General features: G+C 41.2%; 1 protein-coding gene across 1 annotated transcript in view; it reads left to right on the top strand.

Moving 5' to 3' along the window:
• LOC138453202 (adhesion G protein-coupled receptor F5-like) overlaps window positions 1-20406 on the top strand; it is a 1258340-nt gene that overhangs the window by 435435 nt on the left and 802499 nt on the right. The window contains exons 8-9 of the mRNA XM_069605829.1: window positions 11306-11448; window positions 14870-15070. Coding sequence (XP_069461930.1) covers window positions 11306-11448; window positions 14870-15070 — 344 coding nt within the window. The remainder of the gene's footprint in view (window positions 1-11305; window positions 11449-14869; window positions 15071-20406) is intronic.

Below are 20406 nucleotides of genomic sequence, written 5' to 3'. Positions count from 1 at the left end.
AGAAACTCATCTGACAGCAGAGAAACAATCCAAGGTAGCCAAGAAATGGGGCGGACAAATGTATAGCTCAACGTATTCGAAAGACGCCAGGGGAGTGCTGACGTGGATAGCTCCTGGTGTCCCCTTCCAGCTTATAAAACAAGAGAGATTCGGAGGGCAGAATGGTGATCGTACATGGAATGCTGGAAAACAAAGAAGTGTGCCTAATAAACACACACGCCCCCAATCACGATGCAACAGAGTTCTTCAAGAAAATAGCACCCAGGCTGGCCGCATACAGGGAGGCGTCTTTCATCTGGGCATGGGATTTTAACTGCACACTGAACCCGATGCTGGACAGATCGGACACTAAACACAGAAAGCCAGCACTGCCGGCTGGGGCCCTGCAGAAGATCTTGGATCAGCTGAAGCTGGAAGACGTTTGGAGGAAGGTACACGCAGAAACCAGGGGATACACACACTATAGCGCCCACACAGAACATTTACACGGATAGACTACCTACTCACGGGCAGGGAGACCCTGGGGGAATTCACGGGGGTACACATCAAAGCAGGAACGCTATCTGACCACGCTCCACTAGTAGCATCATGGGCATACACATACAGGGGGACACCCATACCAATGTGGCGGCTAAGGGCAGAGGCATTAATGGACAGGGAATTCCAAGAGCATATCCAGGGAACAAAAACGATTATTTTGTGCATAACGAGGGCAGCGTGGACAGCACAGGAATGGTTTGGGAAGCCTTTAAAGTGATGGTCAGGGGAGAAGCGATAGGGAAGGCAGGAGGACTCAGGGGGGGCGTTCTGGCAGAGCTGGGGGAAATAGAAAGGGAGATAGAATGCACTGAAACACAGGCGGGCATAACTGGGGGGGCACAGGGGGAACGTACATCTCTGAGGCTGAAGTGTATTGCCATCTGGGAGAAACTGGGGAGCTTGGACTATGGGAAGTATATACAGAGGCTACACACGGAGGGGGGTAAGCCCAGTAGGCTCTTAGCCTGGCTAACCAGGCAGGAGAGTATACATGACCCAATTAGTGCAATAAAAGAACAAAGGGGGACGGCAGTGAGGACCCAGGAAGGCATTAATAAAGATTTTTCATGATTTTATGAAAGGTTGTACTCCCAGAACCATGAGACGGAGGCTGGGGACATAGCCGATGCCCTGGTGGAGATTAACCTTCCCAAATTAACAGAGGAGGAAGCGCAGATACTGGAGGCCCCCCTCACAGTAGAGGAACTGGCAGCTGTAATCGCCAGCCTCCCAAACGGCAAGACCCCGGGACCCGACGGGATACCCAGAGAATTTTACTAGAAATACAAAGACATCCTTGTTCCAAGGCTGCTAGAGATGTACGAGGAGGCATATGAGAGAGGACAGCTCCCGAACAGCATGTCGGAATTGGTAATAATACCTATGCTAAAACCTATACTAAAACCAGGGAAACCACCTCTCTACTGCAGCTCCTATAGGCTGATCTCCTTGATAAATCAGGATTCCAAAGTCCTAACACCAACTCTAGCCAGCCGACTGAAACGAGTCATACCCACGTTGGTGCACCCAGACTAGACGGGCTACGTGCCGGGGAGGAACACTATGTGGAATCTGCATAGACTCCACCACATAGTGGATCAAACAAACCAGAGACGGGGAGAATGCGCTGTGGTGTCACTGGATGCTGTTAAAGCCTTCGACTCTGTAAATTGGAACTGGCTGCTTAGCGCACTCACCCACTTTGGGAGAGGGGAGGGATTTCTTCGCTGGATAAAGCTCCTATACAGGGACCCCAGGGCGAGGGTGAAGACAGGCAGACACATCTCAGAGGGTTGGAGAATTTACAAGGGCACAAAGCAGGGTTACCCACTATCCCTGATGCTATATATATTGGCCCTAGAACCATTTGCAGCCTTCCTCAAGGCGGAGTATAAGTAATCTGATATAGAAACAGACAGGGTCACACACCAAATCTCGATATACGCTGACAATATGCTCCTCTATGTCCAAAATCCACAAGTACACTTACCGGACCTTCGAGAAGCTATGGGCGCATTTGCTAGACTGTCGGGAATCACAAATAACAAAGGAAAGTCCTCGCTGTTCCCCCTAGTTGATCTAAGATGGATCACCCCGGACCAGCTGCCAGACCTGGGCCTCACATGGACACCAGATACCTTTCGCTAGACATACATCACGATACCACAGAAACACATAAGGCCAACATGCAGGTAGCCCTAGATAAAATTGAGAAAGTAATGAAGTTCTGGAAGACGCTCCCATTAGGGATGATAGCTAGAGCGGCCCTGCTGAAAATGACGGTGCAGCCCTGCCTTACAAACATACCCCATAACATACCCGGGTCATTTTTCAAAACAATTAAACACAATGGCGCCGGAATTCCGATGGGGAGGTGGGAGGGCCCTGAACACTTTACAAAGAGATAATGAATCGGGAGGGATCAGGTTGCCAGACTTCGAATGCTACTACCTGGCTGGACAACTGCAATTTGTAGTAAGGTGGCTGGGAGATGACACATCCATAGACGCACTGTTTTTTCAGCCGGCTCTACGACAATACTACCTGAGAGAGCTGTTATGGATAGAGAAATCCGTGATCAAACCCCTCCCCACCATGGTCAAACTGGGCCTAACTCTATGGAAGAGGGCATGGAAAACTCAAGGGACACAAGACCTCTGCTCCACGCAAATCCCCCTCGCGGGACTAGTCGGTGCCCGCACAGAGACCCTTGCTACATATCAAACACATTAGGAAGGCAAGGGAGTGGATCAGATTGGGGACTTATGGCAAGACGGACAATATGTGGAATGCCAGACCCTGATGGAAGAGCGGGACATACACAGAGGCCAATTTATACATGGTCCAGACGATCAGAAAGCGGTGGACAAAATTACCCGAAGGGGCAGACACCAAGGGGGCGCTGGATGCGTGGTATGACATGTCAGAAGGGGTACACATGATATGCAGACTCTACGAACAGCTCCTGGAAAGCAATAACGCATCAGAGCTGCAAACACGGGCAGGATGGGAAGAGGAACTCCGAAAACCTTCACAGATGAGGAATGGTCCAGGGCCCTCCAGTACGCGAAGAAAGTCTCCAGGAATGCGATATTTAGACAAGCACAGATCTACCTCACACACAGAGCGTACCTCACGCCCAGGAGAATGTCCACCATGGAAAACAAGCAAACTCGAAGCTGCCCGCGATGCAAGGCATGCCGGTCAAGTGGCACAGCGAGTAGAGCGCTCGCTTTGACATCAGTGCAGAGCCTGCGAACGCAGGTTCGAATCCCGGCAGCGCCAAACTCAGCGTTTCATCCTTCCGAGGTCGATAAATGAGCACCACACACCGTGGGTAATAATAAGCAGCGCTCAGATACCTAAGGGTTCGTAGCGCTATATAAATGCCAAATTATTATTATTATTATGCCAATGCCAAAACAGACATGCTGCACATGTTTTTGTCCTGTCCGTTGATAACAACATTTTGGGACATTGTCAGAGCAAAGGCGGCTGAAGGCCGAATCCACATGCAAGCATGGTCACCGGAGTCCTATTTACTGGGCCTGTTCCCAAGAGGCGGCAAACAAAGAGCACACATAGCAAAAATGAAAGACTTAATGTGCATACTGGCGAAGCGATGCATAGCAATGGCATGGAACTCAAGCACAGGGCCGAACATAGAGACATGGTGGGCAGACCTGAAGAAATGGATGATAGCCGAAAACGTCAGTGTGTACTAGAGCACTGCAAAGGGGAGAGAGTGAGAATGGAGCCAAGATACTTGCATGGAACTCGCTAATACAGGAACTGTTCAAACGCAAAGAAAGGAATAGCACAAGCAACCCCAGTGGGCCAGAGGATTTTTGATAAGCTGGCAGTAATGTGGGGGGAGAGCCCTCATTGAGGAAGGTAGCTGGCTGAGGAGACCCGACTCAGACAATGCAGGACCCAGGGGGGACAATCAGGTGGCGATACAGAATACTAAGTGCATTGGCGAGAGAGGCCACGGAAGCGCACCAAGAAAGCTGATAACGAAGAGCGGAATCCAATCATGAAGTGGTTGTTATATATTGCAAAACAATAAAGAGTTAAAAATATTATATATATATATATATATATATATATATATATATATATATATATATATTTATTTTTATTTTTTTAGTTTTTTTTAAGGGACTCAATAGTTTGATCAAAGGTTATTATGATGGGATTAGTAAAGTGCCTAAAATGTTCTCTTGGTGTGATAAATGTGTTCTTTGGCGAAATATCACTACGTATAGCACAGTTGTCTGGACTACATGCCATATACCTCATGCCTGGCCGTTCCAGTTAAACATAGTACCTTAAACCATCTACAGCGGCCAAGTCTGGTTGGCACACAGACAGTCAACAAAAGTATTGGTTGACTTTGTGTTTCCCGTCTCAGACTTGCATTTGCTTAATAAAGTACTGTGTTTTAGAAACCAAAATGCCAACAACAGTGTGTTTCGGCCTGTACAAATGGAATCTGCTCTTTTGATCGAGTTCCCCTACGTTTTTTTTACGCCATCATCAGGACACAGTGAATATTTCTATTTAATTTCTATTCATTTATTTAATAATAATATGCTTACAACAATAAAGTTTTGCATATAAAATCACATGGAATCACATAAATAATACTGCTCAATCAGCCACTAAAAAGTTAATACATCACCATTAAAACATCAATATACCATTTGATAACTCTTTTAAAATATCTAATGTCATCACATAAAATGTCATCATATAAAAAATTAGATTCATGTAATTCCCATCAAGCACTCTTCGCCAAGTATCAAGCATAATACACATATGCATATTATTATTATATTTCATCAGATATTTACTTCGTAACTCATCTAGACTGTCACACTCGCATATTATATGGTATTCTGTTTCAAGAGTATTTACTCCACATAATCTACAGTATCTGAGTTCTTTTTGGATGCCGAGTTTAGCTCCTAAGATTTCAAGGACATTGCATATGTTGAATTTGAACATCCGGTACCAGCGGATCGTGATATAATCTGGATATGCACATTGATAAGTTGGTTCGCTTTCTCTCATAGCTAGATACTAAGAAATAGCGCACTATTTGCTCTTGACCCAAGATTTACTAACATGTGTTCATAGTCCAGATCATATATCAGACGTTTTAGTTTACGCTTAGTCTGTATAGTAGAATACAACAGCCATCCAGTGCTATCATTCTTAATCCACTCTCCATCTATTTAGGGTTACAAAGTCAACCTTGTTGTGTGCACGTCCATATTGTTCCATTAACTTTACCACAAAGGTACAGTTAGTAAGTCTTGTCAACTTAACATACAACATAGCCACCATCAGTTTAATACGGCAATTAACACTTGGCAACTCACATTTTAATAGGATATATTCATACGAGAGATTTTTGGGCATTCTCATTAATATCTTCAACAATTTTGCTTCAAATGTTTTCAACTATTTTTTAAAATGACCCCCTGATTTCTGCACCATATATCATACAGGATGCAATTTTAGCAGAATATAGTTTCAACACCGTACTCACTGAAAAATTCCCATGGCTTCCAATAAATTTACTTAATGCCATGGTCGCTATCACACATTTTCGCTTAGTTTTGCTCCAAAGTTTTTTCCAGTTAAGTTTGTGGTCTATTATTACACCCAAATATTTGTATTAATTTACAACTTCAATGTCTCTTGTCTATCACCAATCTTAGATTTTTATTTTTATTCGAACATTATTTTAGTTTTATCTATGTTGAACACCAGATCATTCGCAGCAGCAATTTTTACCAGTTCATCCAACTTAGCTTGGAGTCCCTTGGGTGTATAATCTAATAAGAGGAGATCATCGGCATACCCTAGCCAACCAAGTTTCAGTATGCCCATCTTAATGTCATTCATCTGGGTTTGCCTCGCCTCTCTTAGAAAGTCTGCCAAATATAAATTAAATAATATGGCTGCTAATGTGCAGCCTTGCTTTACTCCACGTAATGTGGGGAGAGCTTCTGATAGTCTCCCCTCTATGTCGAGGCGAACTCTGACAGACGTGTCTTGGTAGAGCAATTGTATCATGTGCAGCAGTCCGGGGGGTATTCCCCATTGTTTTAGCTTATCCCATAGCTTACTTTGTGAGACAGTATCGAAAGCCGCTGGAAAGTCGATATAAGCAACATATACGGACAGCCCACGAGACTTCCACGAGTATTCCACAGCACTAACTAAGTTGGCAATATTATGGGATGTTGATGACCCTGCTCTAAATCCAGATTAATTATCAGGCAGTACTCCACAGCCGAAGTACTATTGATTTAGCTCACCTAGCAAAATTTTAGCAAAAATGTTTGTGGGATATCCAGCATGGCCAGCATCCTATAGTTGTCTGGATCTTTACGGGCACCTTTTTTGTAGATCGGAAGAATAATACTCTTCTTCCATGTATCAGGTACCTTGCCATGTCTTCCAATCCACTGAAATATAATAAACAACACCTTAGCCCATCGTTCCAGGGCCTGCTGCAACAAAGCATTGCAAGTACTATCAGGGCCCACCACTCTTGACTTGGGCAATTTCTTTATCAGGTTTGTCAACGAAGCTACAGTGAATGTTCCCTGACACACCATTGCATCGTTCTGTGATTCATACTCTTCGCTGGCCAGAGCACCCAGCGTGTTCTTAACATAAGTAATCCATCCACTCTCAGGTACACAATTAATCGGGAGTGTCTTTTCTTTTTTGCGATTTATGATATCCCACATGGCTTGACTATTTCGATTTTTTTGACGCGTGTGCCAAGGTAAGCCATACATCTTCTTTTTTCTTTTTCAGGTGGTATTTTAGCCATATTTCATGCTGCCTTTTAAGTTTATATATCCTATCTATAACATTTACATAATTTTCCTTTATACATGTATGGATATTCATTCTGAGCATTTTTTTCCCATATGTATGTCATTACCGAATCTCTTTTGTTGTTCCAGATTCCATTTTTCATACACCGACCTATAACTTCTTTTTATCATTACTGCTGTTTTTTTTTCAGTCACATGTTCAAATTTGCTAAGCATATTACTCATCGGGTTCAATGGACTACATTCAAATGCTTCAATAAAATTTTTCAGCAGATTAATAGCTGTCTCATTCCCTTTCTCAATATTTCTAGGGTTCCATTTTTTTCGATTGCCTGCATTATTTACCTCAATATACCCGTTCATTTGATACTCATCTATAGTTGTATTTTTATCAATTAGGCAGAGATATAAGGAAAAATGATAACTTTCCTCCCTATAACCTACAGCTATATCACACACAAGCATTTGTGCACTTTTATTCACAATCATGTAATCAGTACTCATACTATGGCCACATACCGAGTCACAAGATTCTCAAGATCCACAGGTATATTACCATTCAAAACGGTTAGTTGGAATTTATTAAATAGAGAGATCCATGGTTTACCCTCCTTATTGTAGTGACAATCAATAAACGGTTCAGAATTATATTCTTCTATTGTAATCTCAGACACAAAGTTAAGTTTTTCATTTAGATCTCCTATAATAAACGGCATCTTACTTCCATATTCCACCAGTATTTTAGTTAAAATTGATATATTCTCTGTATTATGCCTTCCACTAGGAGGATTATATATATATTGACAAATATCAATGTATCTATAGTCGATGCCGTACATGTTACAATGACTAGTAATACCATGTTAGTGGATTCCTTATGTTTTATCCAACTCCATGGTTGTTTATTAGGTCATTAATCCTCCTTTTGGCCGTCCTCTAGATCTTTGTGAGGCGTTACTTACATGATTACTGCGTCCATCAATTTCACATTCATTAACGAGCCACGTTTCCTGCAAATCAATAATTCTAAACCTAGCAATATTATCAAGAAGATCATCTTCGCTTGTATAGTGGGAATTTCTTCGAGTGTTCCAAGATAGAATTATCTCCACATCATCAGAAACAATCTTAAATGAGATTTAAATATAGTGGGAAGCCACTGCCAATACCCATCTGGGATTTCTTTATCAATAGGTCTGTTAGGTTTTTCAAAATCTGCTATCTTTGGGTTCATTATGTTCACCCTTTTTTCTTTACTCTCTTGTGTATGCTTATTCACCGCTTGTTTAGGTGTTTCTACCTCATATTTTACTTTCAGCATGTATCTTTCATTACATGTATAACCTAGCTTCTCAAAAAGTTTGACAGTGAATATGTTTTATCCCCATATTCATTCTATATGGATAGATATTCTTGCCATGGTTGGGTGGACCCTTCTTGTTTCATTTAACAGCCCTTGTGACTCTTCATTGATGTCCCTTGTTGTTGCATAGAATGCTGCTTCCAGTTTTTCGCATGTTCCTACTTTTCAACATTGCATACAACACTTGAATGTGCATATTTTCAGTTTGCTGATCTTTTCATGGGGCAAAACTCCCATCTTGACATGTCAAATGAAGATTGCATAGATGCTGCCATTGAATGACATTTTTGTTATCTGAATGAATCAGTGCTCCTTCCCTCTCTGTGCTGATTCATCAACTGATTCATTGATTTGAATCCCGGTATAGATAGACACTGGTCCAGGGCCCACCTTTATAGGCTGGATAAGGCAGCTGTCTGCAACACACTCCTCAGCTTTGAGCCATCCTCCTTAAATGACAACACAAGTCAATTGAAGAAGCTGGGAGAAGGGCCTCAATGAGCATCTACCAACATCTGCCGTGAAAAACATTTTCGAGCCAGTCGAGTTCCTCAAGCTGCAACCAGCTGCAACCAACTGCAACGCTGACCGTTGTCAAACCGCAGTGGCTTAAAGACATCTGAGACGTCTCAACCAGTCCTTCAGAACTGCTGATCAGCACTGAGACAACGATTCCTGACCCCCGAACTGCTGTGCATGCCAGCCTGCAGCCATTCATCCAGCTTTGCTCGCTGATCCGTTTTGCCATCTGATACAGGAAGCTGGCTCCCATCTTGAACTCTGTCACTGAAGCCTGCAAAGTGCCCTGAAGCAGAGTCGACCATGTCAAGCACCAAGAACACCTACAGAACAATGTACATTGTGATTCTGTCCCCCTGGTCCTTCCCAGAAGCCCCTGGAGACATATTAAGACCCACTGCTGCCTTTGTGCTGAAGCCAATTAACCTAAACTGTTGTGGTTATTAACCATACCGACTACCTCCTGTCAGTATCCAGAGTGCATCCCATTTCCTTCTTTGAAACTGTCTGTCCTCTGCATTCATTTACAGGGTGGGTTGAATTTCGTAGTTTTTCTAGAACTGTCTGTTGTGTTATAAATAAAGTAGATATTTTTGATACAACCTTGTACTGGACAGTCGCTGTATTGCAACTAAACAATGATCCACAATATTACAGAGATAAGCCTGCCGTTCCATCTACGTTACCAAAACTGGCCAAGGAGGTTTATAATTTGCTTGTTATGTCAATTTGTTCAGATCCCTTTTGGTGTACTAGATGTGGGGCTGATTGGTCGAATAGAAACCGATATTCACCCCTGGACCATTGGTGCCCCAGAAGTTGATTCAACACACAAGTATACTGAATACTGAGATCTGACATACCAGCACATCATCATTGCTAACCAGAAGCAAGTTTGGCCTCAGCTAATCGGCCAGTGACTTCAAACTCTATATGCTGGTATATCACAAGAAAAAAGAATTTAAAAGTAGCAAAATGGTCCTCAAAGGTAGCAGTACGCCAAGGCTGAACACCCTTTGAATGTTTGTATGAACACTCGAGGTAAAGTCTTCTGATTCTGAAGAGCTACCTTTTTCCATAAAACATATGAAGTAATGGAAAGAAAGAATATAAATGAAAACAAATAAGTTAAATGTACAATCAATAGAGAATTAAAGTACTTAAAATAAATATGTTATTATTCCACAGGGCTTTTTTCAATTTTAAAACAAGCGCTGTTATCCGTGGTTTAGTGTTTAATCTGTCTATTTTTTTTTGTATTATTGTTTTAGCTGTTTTAAACAACTTTTCAATGTACAAATTCATGAATTTTTACAATTTAAAAAGCATACAAAATATTCAATACTCAATTTACAACATTCAATTTACAATATCCAGACTCAATTTACAATATCCAGACTCAAGCAGCCGAAATATAGCTTATCACTTAACAGCAAATGCATATATATACACATAATAATGATTATTACATACGACTAGTTCATAAAACCTGTGTTTAGCGATTGCTAAAATAATTTGTTATCACAGTTTTTGTTTGTCTAATCGTCTTGATCGCTGCTTGAGACTTTGTAACTTTCACTCATGAAGTGTTATCCAAATCCAATGCCATTAAAAATGTAGTCAGTGCTATCTGAGCCAAATAGTAATCTGTCTATATTTGTGTTCTATCTGTCACCACTATTACTATGAGCTATGTGCTTGCCTTTAGACTGGCCTTCAGAGGGTGGCGCGGGGCACAGGTTGAACGGCAACGGAGTGGATAAGTGTCTGCCAAATCATTCTAGCCTTTCTATCTCTCTAAACAAAAGAGGGCGTAACAGCCACTCCAGCGTTACTTAGCTGTCCTGTGATATTTTGGATGTTAAATAGCTTTTTGTGTGCTGTGCAAAGTTAAACAGAAATGATGGCATTGTTCAAAAAAGTGCATCCAGCAGGTTGCAACGTTCCAGTGAACTTCCTGTTTTGCAGGAGTGAACTGGATACATCTTACCCTCCAACAGCTGGGCAGACTTGGGTGTACCAGGACTGGGTGCGCTTACCTAGCCTTATGGAGGCCCATGTAAATGAGGGGCAGTATTTAGACCAGAAAGACTGGGTAGAGGGTATAACATTGGAGAGCGATCAAGAGAGTAAGAATTGTGTTCTGAAAATACAACATGCACATCCTTTGACTGCAGGGGGTTACAAACCGTGGGAATACTCTGAGCTCCCCCTCTGCTAAGTAGGGTACTCAACATTATGCTTTTCAACTCTCACGCAAACTCACTCCATTGTAAGAAGCTGCCTGTTTTCCCTCAAATCTGATTGCTTGTCTATTGTACGTTCTTATGTGATCCAAAGAGCACCGTTCCTCCTGTATAATAAATACATACATAAACAGTAAATCTAAAATGGTAACTTTCAGTGGCTCAGTTTTAACTGTCTTTAATCCCACTTTATTGATTTACTTTAATATAAAGCATGCAAATGTATTTTAACACAAAAAGGAAATGGATAACAATGCTCGGTTACTCCTGTTTAGGAAAGGAAGTACCATTGCTGAATATGTGATTATTGCGGACCCACTGAGCAAAATGAATCTTCAAATCGCAAACGCTAACGTGACACGAGAGCTCAGTTCAAACTTCACTTTCCCACCTCAGCCGTTCCAGACTTCTGTATATGGTGAGCTTGCAATTGTTATGTTGCATACAACGTTTACATGTTTGTTTGCTATTTAACGGACGTTGTTTTTTTTTAATTCTCAGCAGGCATGGAGTACAAAATATAGCATATAAATAGCCACTTACAATGTGTCAACAAGCATGCCATGACCTCAGTGCTCATAGCTCATGCCAGAACTACCCTTAGCCTCTTCCGCTGCTCCTGCGACCTACACCTACACATCTTGAAGGAGGGCGTCCGTTTTGGAGAGATATGTGGATTTTTAGTTCGGGGTTTTCAAGGCACCCGACAAAAGACTTGGGGCCTAATTCACATAGCGTTTTCCAATGGTATTTTGCCATTATAAAACACTTCTGTGAATCAGGCCCATGCTGTCTGCCTCAATCTACATTAAAGTTGAACAGTCCTTTCCTTTTTATTTTAAAACATTGAAGTATGTTATCCCTGGTGTTACCCTGTATTCCATATGTTTTTATTTGTTTGGTTTTCTTTATGGGACTATACGTAAACTTTGTAAGTAAAGAGGAGAACAAACAATGGCAGTAGTTACCAGTGGTGAATACCAACAGACTTGCAGAAAATCCACCCGAAGTAAATAAACTCCCGAAGTGGCCAAATTTGGAGTCAGCTGGAATAAAGAAAATCAATGATGTAATAAAGGAAGGCAGACTTGTACCCTTTGGGGAACTAACAAGTAGATTTAATCTCCCTGTAACGGAGCATTATCGCTACACACATGCCAGAATGCACGCCTCTGGAAAGAAGCATAGTCCTAGTCTGAGTAGATGTTAAAACCACCTCGGTCATGTATAATGTAATTTCATCCTTTGCTACACCAGAACTTTGCAGTCTAAAATCCAAATGGGAAAAAGATGTTAGCCCAATATTGCCTGAAGACTGGACCATAATCCTGATGTACCCCCGAGAAACTGCCATATCAGCTAGGATCAGGCGGATACAATTCAAAGTATTACATAGAGTGTACTATCCACGGGTGGGACTATACCGATCGGGCAAAATTAAAAATCCCAGTTGTCTATGTTGTCACCGAGAGGAGGGTACCTTCTATCATATCTTATGGGAATGCCCCTGCATACAACAATACTGGCAACAATGCTGTGATAGACTCTCTAAGGTCATAGGTCGCACCATCCCTAGAAATCCCAAGCTAATACTACTGGGGGTTGAACAAGAGGAAGAAATGACCCGTTTTGAAAAATTGTTGTTCCCAACGGCCACTGGCCTTGCGAAAAGAAATGTTGCACAATTATGGGGCTCAGATGTAGTCCCACAATATGAACAATGGGGTAACGGATGTGCACGCATGCATAGCGATGGAGAAATGGGTATGCGCAGCCAGAGGTTGCCCCGGCAAGGCCTATAAAATATGGGGGAAATGGGAAGAGGTCTGATGCTAAATTGACAATGTTCCACTGAGGAACCTAGCAGACAACCATGTCAAGGACTGAATATGTGTGGCAAGAATTGATGGTATATGGCAGACCTAGAACTACTGATGATGTACCAATGTGTGATCACCCGAGTAATGTGTATGTGTATTGGTATGGGTGGTTTGTTAATGTTAAAACAATAAAATGTGTTATTAAAAAATAAAAAGAAAGTGAACAAAATGACCACCAGTACTCCTCTTTTGACCAGTTGCTCAAATGTCCCTAGTGATTTTATCGCCAGGGGGAGTCATGTCCTGAAATATTGAAAGTCAGCAGCCTTTGATCCAAGATTTAGTGATAAAAATTAAAATGTTTGTATGCAATTTAAAATATACAACATGTGTTTAACTGCATAAATAGTATTTATTGCATCATATTCATAAAAGAGAATTATGAATTTTTTAGGAGTATATTGTTGAGGGCACTGTTTAGGGGATGTAGGGAGCATGCCAGCAGGGTACATACTGAGCCTGAAATTAATATCCTCGACTGACTTGAGTAGAGGGGGGCACAATTTACTTACAATACGACCAAACAGTACTGTAGGAAGATACGTGAGAAAGTAACTCTTCCACAATCTGGGGTCTCTAATCCAGCCTGGTCATGAAAAGGTGCAGACAGACTTCACGCTGATTCAACTTTACTGTACGGATGGCTTGCCTTCTGCCTGGTCACTGCTTGGAGATTTAAACACCCACCAAAAAGGTTGGTGAGAATGAATATATGAAAATGACTGCTGATGTCTGGACCTGGTGCTGAGAGTCTGGGATCAGAGCAAGGTCAAAATGACATAAAAAGCTTTTGGTAGGCCCATATATTTACAAACCGCACAATTCCGCACAAAATAAATATAAAGTTCACAATATAAAAACAGCTACGGTCATATGTAGCCCGTGCAAGACGTTGGGAGTTGAGTTTAAATCAGGTGATGTGCTTGTGTCAAATGCCACTTATAAAAACAAAAGATTCTCATATACACACGGTCACTGGGTGGGGGTTTAAATACAATCCTACAATTGTCATGGCATTAAGCATAGAAATGAGCCAACTGTGACCAGTTTTATGGGACATACTGTCCATCAGAAAAACTAAATATATTGCAACGTGTACGTAGCTATAATAAAACGTATGCATGCATTGACAGGCTTCTAGATGTGGGCCGGTGTACGGTGAGCACATGGTTTCAGGTGCCACTTAGGCAATAAGCCCTGAGCCGGCATGCCATTACTGCGTGAGGTAAAGCCCCCAGGGCCCACAGTTAATGAAGGCCCGGGGGAATTACAGAATGCGGTAATGGCCCACTGGCAAGGGGCTTATTGCCATTAGTACCCCAACCCATTAGACTGGACTACTAAGGGTGTTTTTTTTTGTTGCGAGACGCGTTGCATTTTGCAGTCCAAAAAAAAAAGAAAAAAATTGCCGCTGTGGACTGGGAAACATAGTCAGTTTTCCCTTTCCGTGGCACCAATAGTAAACAAAGAAAATGTCCACCATGGAAAAGCAGAAGGGACTAAACATAGTCCCTTCTGCCTTTCCATGCGGAACTGAAAAAGAAAAACAACTGAAGACCGGCGCGAGGGACGCTCAAGAATGTGTACGGGCTCACCGTATGGTAAGGCTTGCAAACGCACCAATCGGTGCATTTGTTACATGTAACATAACCCGCGCCGGGTACCAATGCTGGTTAAGAATGATTATGATCTTGATATCCACCTTTAGTTTATCTTTCCTTGGACTTCAACATACAATTGCCTTACCTTGTACTTAAATTTAAATTCCTCAAAGAATGGCACATACCTAAGGTCTTCCTATCAAATATTCTACTCAGTGTTTTTGCTTCAGCAAAGGTTGTTGAAACACAAAGTCAAGGATAGGGATATTGCTCGTTATGTGATGTTTGAATACTGTTGCCATTATCTTAATTTTACTGTTGTTCTGATATTATTGGTCTATTTTGTCTTAATTCTTAGATGCCACCAATTGTACAACATCCCAAGACATACTATTCGTGGGTGACACACTCAAAATGACATGCAGAACAATTTCAAACTCAACATCAGTTGTTTGGACTAAAAACTCAAGTATCATCACAACAGTTTTTCAGACCAGTCTTACAAATGGTGTTTCGGAGTCCGTCCTCACTATTGAAAACATTGCTGTTTCAGATGCAGGTACTTCAGTCTGATTTCCGGGTTTCTTTTTTGTGTGAAGTGAATTAAGCAAATACTTGGTGAAAATATTTTAACCTCCAAAAAGGCTTACCATGATAATCATAAGTCATTGCCACACCTGAAAAAATACCATTTATTTTCTGAAAGAGCGTGTTTTTAATGGACTTTGTGGTGTTTCGTTGGCAATGGCTTCAAAATACCTCCTGGGCTTGCACTAATGGATATGAATCGGCTCTCACCTTAATGTTATATTGACTGTTTTCAATTGAGTTTCACTGGTGGGTTTTTTTCTATTACTTTATTGTTGTGCTCTGATGATGTTAACTATAAATCTGTTTCATCCCTGCTTTGCATTAACCAATGGCATCTAGTACATTAATAGTTGATTATTTTACACATAGAGGTACTTGCTAGCATATGCTCTTATCTCTATATGATGATATGTGAAGGGATTCCTTTGAGGGAGATTAGGTCGTTTTTACATTGAAATGCACAAAGGTGCAGGAACAGTGCATATACACTGACAAACCTACAGTGATGAATGAAATGGGACACTTGTGGCAAAGTCCCCATTTCCCATGTTTTTGTTGAACGGTTTTTGGAGTCTGTCACATGAACTCCTTGCTACATCACCTCTACTTGTTTGATATCTTTGAAATGTAATAAATATGTGATGTGCACAGAAGCCGCAGACTGGATTCCCCAAGCCAAGGAGAGTGCTGGGTGAGGGGAATGGTCTGACCTGGAAAATCTTAATTCAGAATCCATTGAAAATGAGAGCAGTTCTGACTTATTTACACAATAATGGAATACTGATGCATGGAGGGGATGGCACAAAAAAGGCTCAGGACACTGAATTGATATGATAGGTTATTTATAACACGCATAATACCCAGAGGTTTCTAAGTGCGGACCCGGGGATCGAACCTGTGTTGCTTCGTGTCGTCTAGCTTCCAAGGTGAGCATGTTGCCGCTGAGCTATCCTCATGAGGAATGGAGGAAGGGAAATACAGTAATGAGATTTTCCAGCATATGTTTAGATCAGACCAAAAGAGGCTTACAGGCAAGCGGCCATATGAAATCTAGAAAAAATAATTGATTAGTGAGAGCTTCATGGCAAATCGGACAAGGAGCACCTGAAGGGGTCCCAAAACATCACGTAAACGAAAACCAAAGAAGCAGTGCGGAACAAGGTCAGGTGCTCGCAGGCAGCCATTTCCCAAATATACAAAATACACAATAGCCCCTACCTCACAGGCAGTTTTTTGCTTTGACTTTAAGTGGTTTAGGCCATTATAAATTGCTAGGTCCAAAGGGATTCAGAGTGCCTGACCGAGAGAAATTCTCTAACCCTGTATATTTAAGCACACTGCACTTAATGTCAGTCAGCAGGGACCCCCAGATTTGCGTGCCACGCTGACTCTGAAATACGTTGGATGGACAATGCACATAATAGCATGAAAACCTTTTTGGCCCACCTGATTTGCATACCTCAAAAAGATATAGAGCAGCCTTTACATAAAAAGGAGGTTTGCAATTGACTTGTAATTACATCATCTTTCCACGTGCCGTGACCTCCCTTTCTCTCACCTCTTCCACCCTCTTCTACTATCTGTAAATACATGTTTGGTTGCAGTGATCGAAATGTCAAGACTAAACAGTCCACTTTCAGTACGTCATAGGTGAAGCAAGTGCAGTCTGTAATTATCATGGTGCACAGAACCTAAGGTGGGATTCTTTACCAAGGCTGGATTGCCTACCAAATGAATAAGACAAAGAGAATTGGGCAAAAAAGGCCAAAAGATCCCAGCACTTGTGCCTTAATTCTAAAGGGGCTATGCGGCTGCGGTCAATTGTTGGTGTGTGAGTGCCTTGCCCAGCACCCACAGTGAAAGCAAATTAGAACAATTGTAACAATCGAACTGCGCCACACCTAAAAGTTCAGAGAGTACAAGTGTACAGTTGTTTAATTCATGCAATGAACATCCTGACACGTGTTTCGAGCGTAGCTCTTCCTCTGAGGCTGTTAGAGTTAAAATGACAAGCCATTATTTTAAAGTTGTACATGATAATTTGCATCACCATTCAAGATAAATGGGCCAAATGTTGGAGGGCATAAGGGGTTATCAACATAGTGTATGATCAGCAAGTACACAGTTATCAAACATGGAAATCATCATTGGTAAAACATATTTGAGAATATAAATATGCATTTAGCAAAAGTATTCATTTAGCATACATATGAAAAACAAAAGGCAATTATTCATGTTACTCAGGAAGTGGCATCAATGTAGTTCAAAACAAAGGAAAAGAGAGAAATATAACAAAACCTGCAGTTAGCCAGATTCGTAGATAGGCAGTCGTGGGATAGGTCTGCGCAATAACAATGAGTCAATTTTCCTATAGCAAGTGCCAAAGAAAGCCATATTTACGACGTAGTCTTGTCCAAATTGAGCCTATAGTGAACAGGAAGGATATGTATTATTAATGAACCTAAACTAAGCCATCACAGGATAATAAACAGCAATACTACAGCCTAAAAGTCAAACAAGTACACTTAACAAATGAGTAAGATATGTAAGTCAATTGCTCCTAATCCGGAGTCAAAACCGTAACTAAAAGAGAAAGAAAACACATATGCACAAATTTTCACCCACTCCACCAATCAAAGGCATGTTGCATTAAATATAAATCATAATAATGTTACCTTCGTTATCCTGCAGTTGCAATTCTAAATTTAATAAAGGGACTGCAGCGGTTTTGAAATGCCGGCATGGTGAGAAGAGTTCAAAGTCACCGGAACGTCAGCAAAACCATCAATTAAGGGATTCAACGATCCGTCGTGCACCAATTATAAAGACAAAAGGAGATAAACAGCATGGCCTCATTAGCTCGGAAGCTACATTGCTGCCAATTGAAACCATTAAGTTGTGTCAGGGATCATGTGCAGGTTCACACGTCCTGCTTACCTGCCTGTCGGCTGTGAATGAGTCTAAGGGAGAGTGCGCTTGCCGCGTCTCCAGGACACTATAACTCGCCACTGTAGCGTTTACTACAACGCGCGCGGCGGTACAAGGACGCCGCCATCTTGAGGGGATCAAAGTGCAATCACATTGCACACAATCCCGTTTAAGGAGTAAGTCCTGATCATATATCCCTGCTATTCTTAAGGAAACTTAAATATAATAGCATTAATTCTATTGCAATTGGATGTCAGAAGGTACTGAGGTTAAACAGCATATAAGTGACAGAAAAATGAAATTAAAGAAACGGTGCCTTCGAGCAGACATGGGGAAACCACTGCACGTGTTGGCTTATATTAATGCTATCAATTCTTGGACATTGGATTAGCCTTAAAAAGACCATAGTTATTGCCACAGAGCTTACCACGAGTGCCTAACCACTCAACTGAAAATCCCATGCTACATATAGCTGAAGCCTTAGTGTGCAGAAAAAGGCACTTGCAATTTAGTCATGTCACTGGCAATACATTGTTTAGACAGCATCACATCATTAGTGTATTACCCATTCATTTTAACAGTAATGGCGTAATTATTACGAAAAAAACATGTCCATTAAACACGCTATGCTGAAGCCACTAAAGTACTGTAATGTTTCTAGCAAGCAAAAAAATGCAGAAAAGAAATGGCATCTTCTGTATCAGACACAGGTCTTTCACAAAAATACATGAAACTCATGATCTGAGTTAAGGCCTCTGGTAACCAGTCTATGCTTACAGTAAAGACATGCTTCAAGTTGTCTAAGCTTGAGTTCAATATTGCCCCCTCTCTTGGGCAAAGAGACCTGATGTAGTCCTGTAAATCGGATATCCTTAGCATTATCCATTTGGTGACAGGTCTGCCAATGATTGGCCAAAGGGTATTTAGAATCTTGTTTTGACAAAGTGGAAAAGTGCTCACGAATGCATATCTTCAGGGGCCTAATTGTACTGCCAATATACATTTGACCACAAATACAGATAATGCAGTAAACTACACATTTCGAGTTGCAATTAATGAATGCATTGATTAAATGTTTGCCGGTTATTCCAAAATCAACAGTGTCAGTCTCCCAGGTATGCATGCACATATTACAGCTCCCACATTTGTGGAAACCTTTGACCCTCCCTTTGAGTTTCAGCTTTCTAATAAATTTAAAGAAATCAATCTGAATCTGAACATAATCGTTAACACAAGAAGGTGCAAACGAAAGACCTTTTTTGAGTAAGGAGTGTTCTTCTGAACAGAGCTGGTATTTGCTCACATTATGTACTAGATCTATCTGAATTGACTGCGCATTCTTGTTCTGATGTGATTTGTGACAGGAGGCTCTTGTTAGACGTTGGCCGAGTGGAGCTGCGCAATCCAACGCAGAGTATCCGTAACAAAGTACACATAATTGTTGACAAATGTTATAAGTTAGGGATTATTACAGATGTAGAGAAAACCTTTTTGACTTGATCAGCCCACCATGCCAACAGCTTATTTTTCACCGAAGATTCACAAGCCGTTCGTGAAAATACCGGAACGTAGACCCATTATCAACGGGCAGGATGGGATTTTGGAACCATTGTCGATATATGTGAATGAATGTATTTCACCTTTGGTATCTACCACACCTACTCATGTTTGTGATACTATGCACATTCTTCATATACTTGAACTTATCACCACCATCAGATGTTCTATTGGTCACACTCGATGTCAAAGCTCTTTAAACGTCTATTGATCACCTAAAAGCTATTGAAAGCGTTAATTATATTTTTCGCCAACAATCAGCATCCTATCATTTACATATGAAAATGATTAAAGAATTGCTTCTTTGCGCTTTGCAAAATAATGTTTTCCTATTTAATAACACATATTACAAGCAACTAATTGGCATAGCCATGGGTGCTAGCTTTGCACCGTCAGTGACCAATATTTTCATGCACCATTTTGAGCAGCTATATGTGTTTAACAACACCGACTTTTTTTTTTCATTGATGATGTTATTATGATTTGGACAGGCACCGAGGTTTCTTTATCTCAATTTGTTAACTTTCTCAATGCTAATCATTGGGGTCTTCAATTTACATACCAGAACAGCACTCACACAATCGATTTTCTTGACCTTAATATCTTCGTATCCAAAGATAGTTTTCAGACTAGAACATACCGTAAACTGACATCTGTTAATGCGGTGTTACATTCTTCAAGTTCTCACAAAAATTCAGTTATTAATAATATCCCGAAAGGGGAGTACATTCAGCAAAGAGAAATTGCTCTTTGGATGTTGATTTTGAGGCAGAAGAAGATTTTATTCATGGCCAATTTAAAAAACGGGGATACAAGTCC

The sequence above is a fragment of the Ambystoma mexicanum genome, chromosome 4p, assembly GCF_040938575.1.
Source record: "Ambystoma mexicanum isolate Mex_15411 chromosome 4p, UKY_AmexF1_1, whole genome shotgun sequence".
NCBI lineage: Eukaryota > Metazoa > Chordata > Amphibia > Caudata > Ambystomatidae > Ambystoma > Ambystoma mexicanum.
The sequence above is the reverse complement of the archived record's forward strand: the minus strand, read 5'-3'. Positions and strand labels throughout refer to the sequence as shown.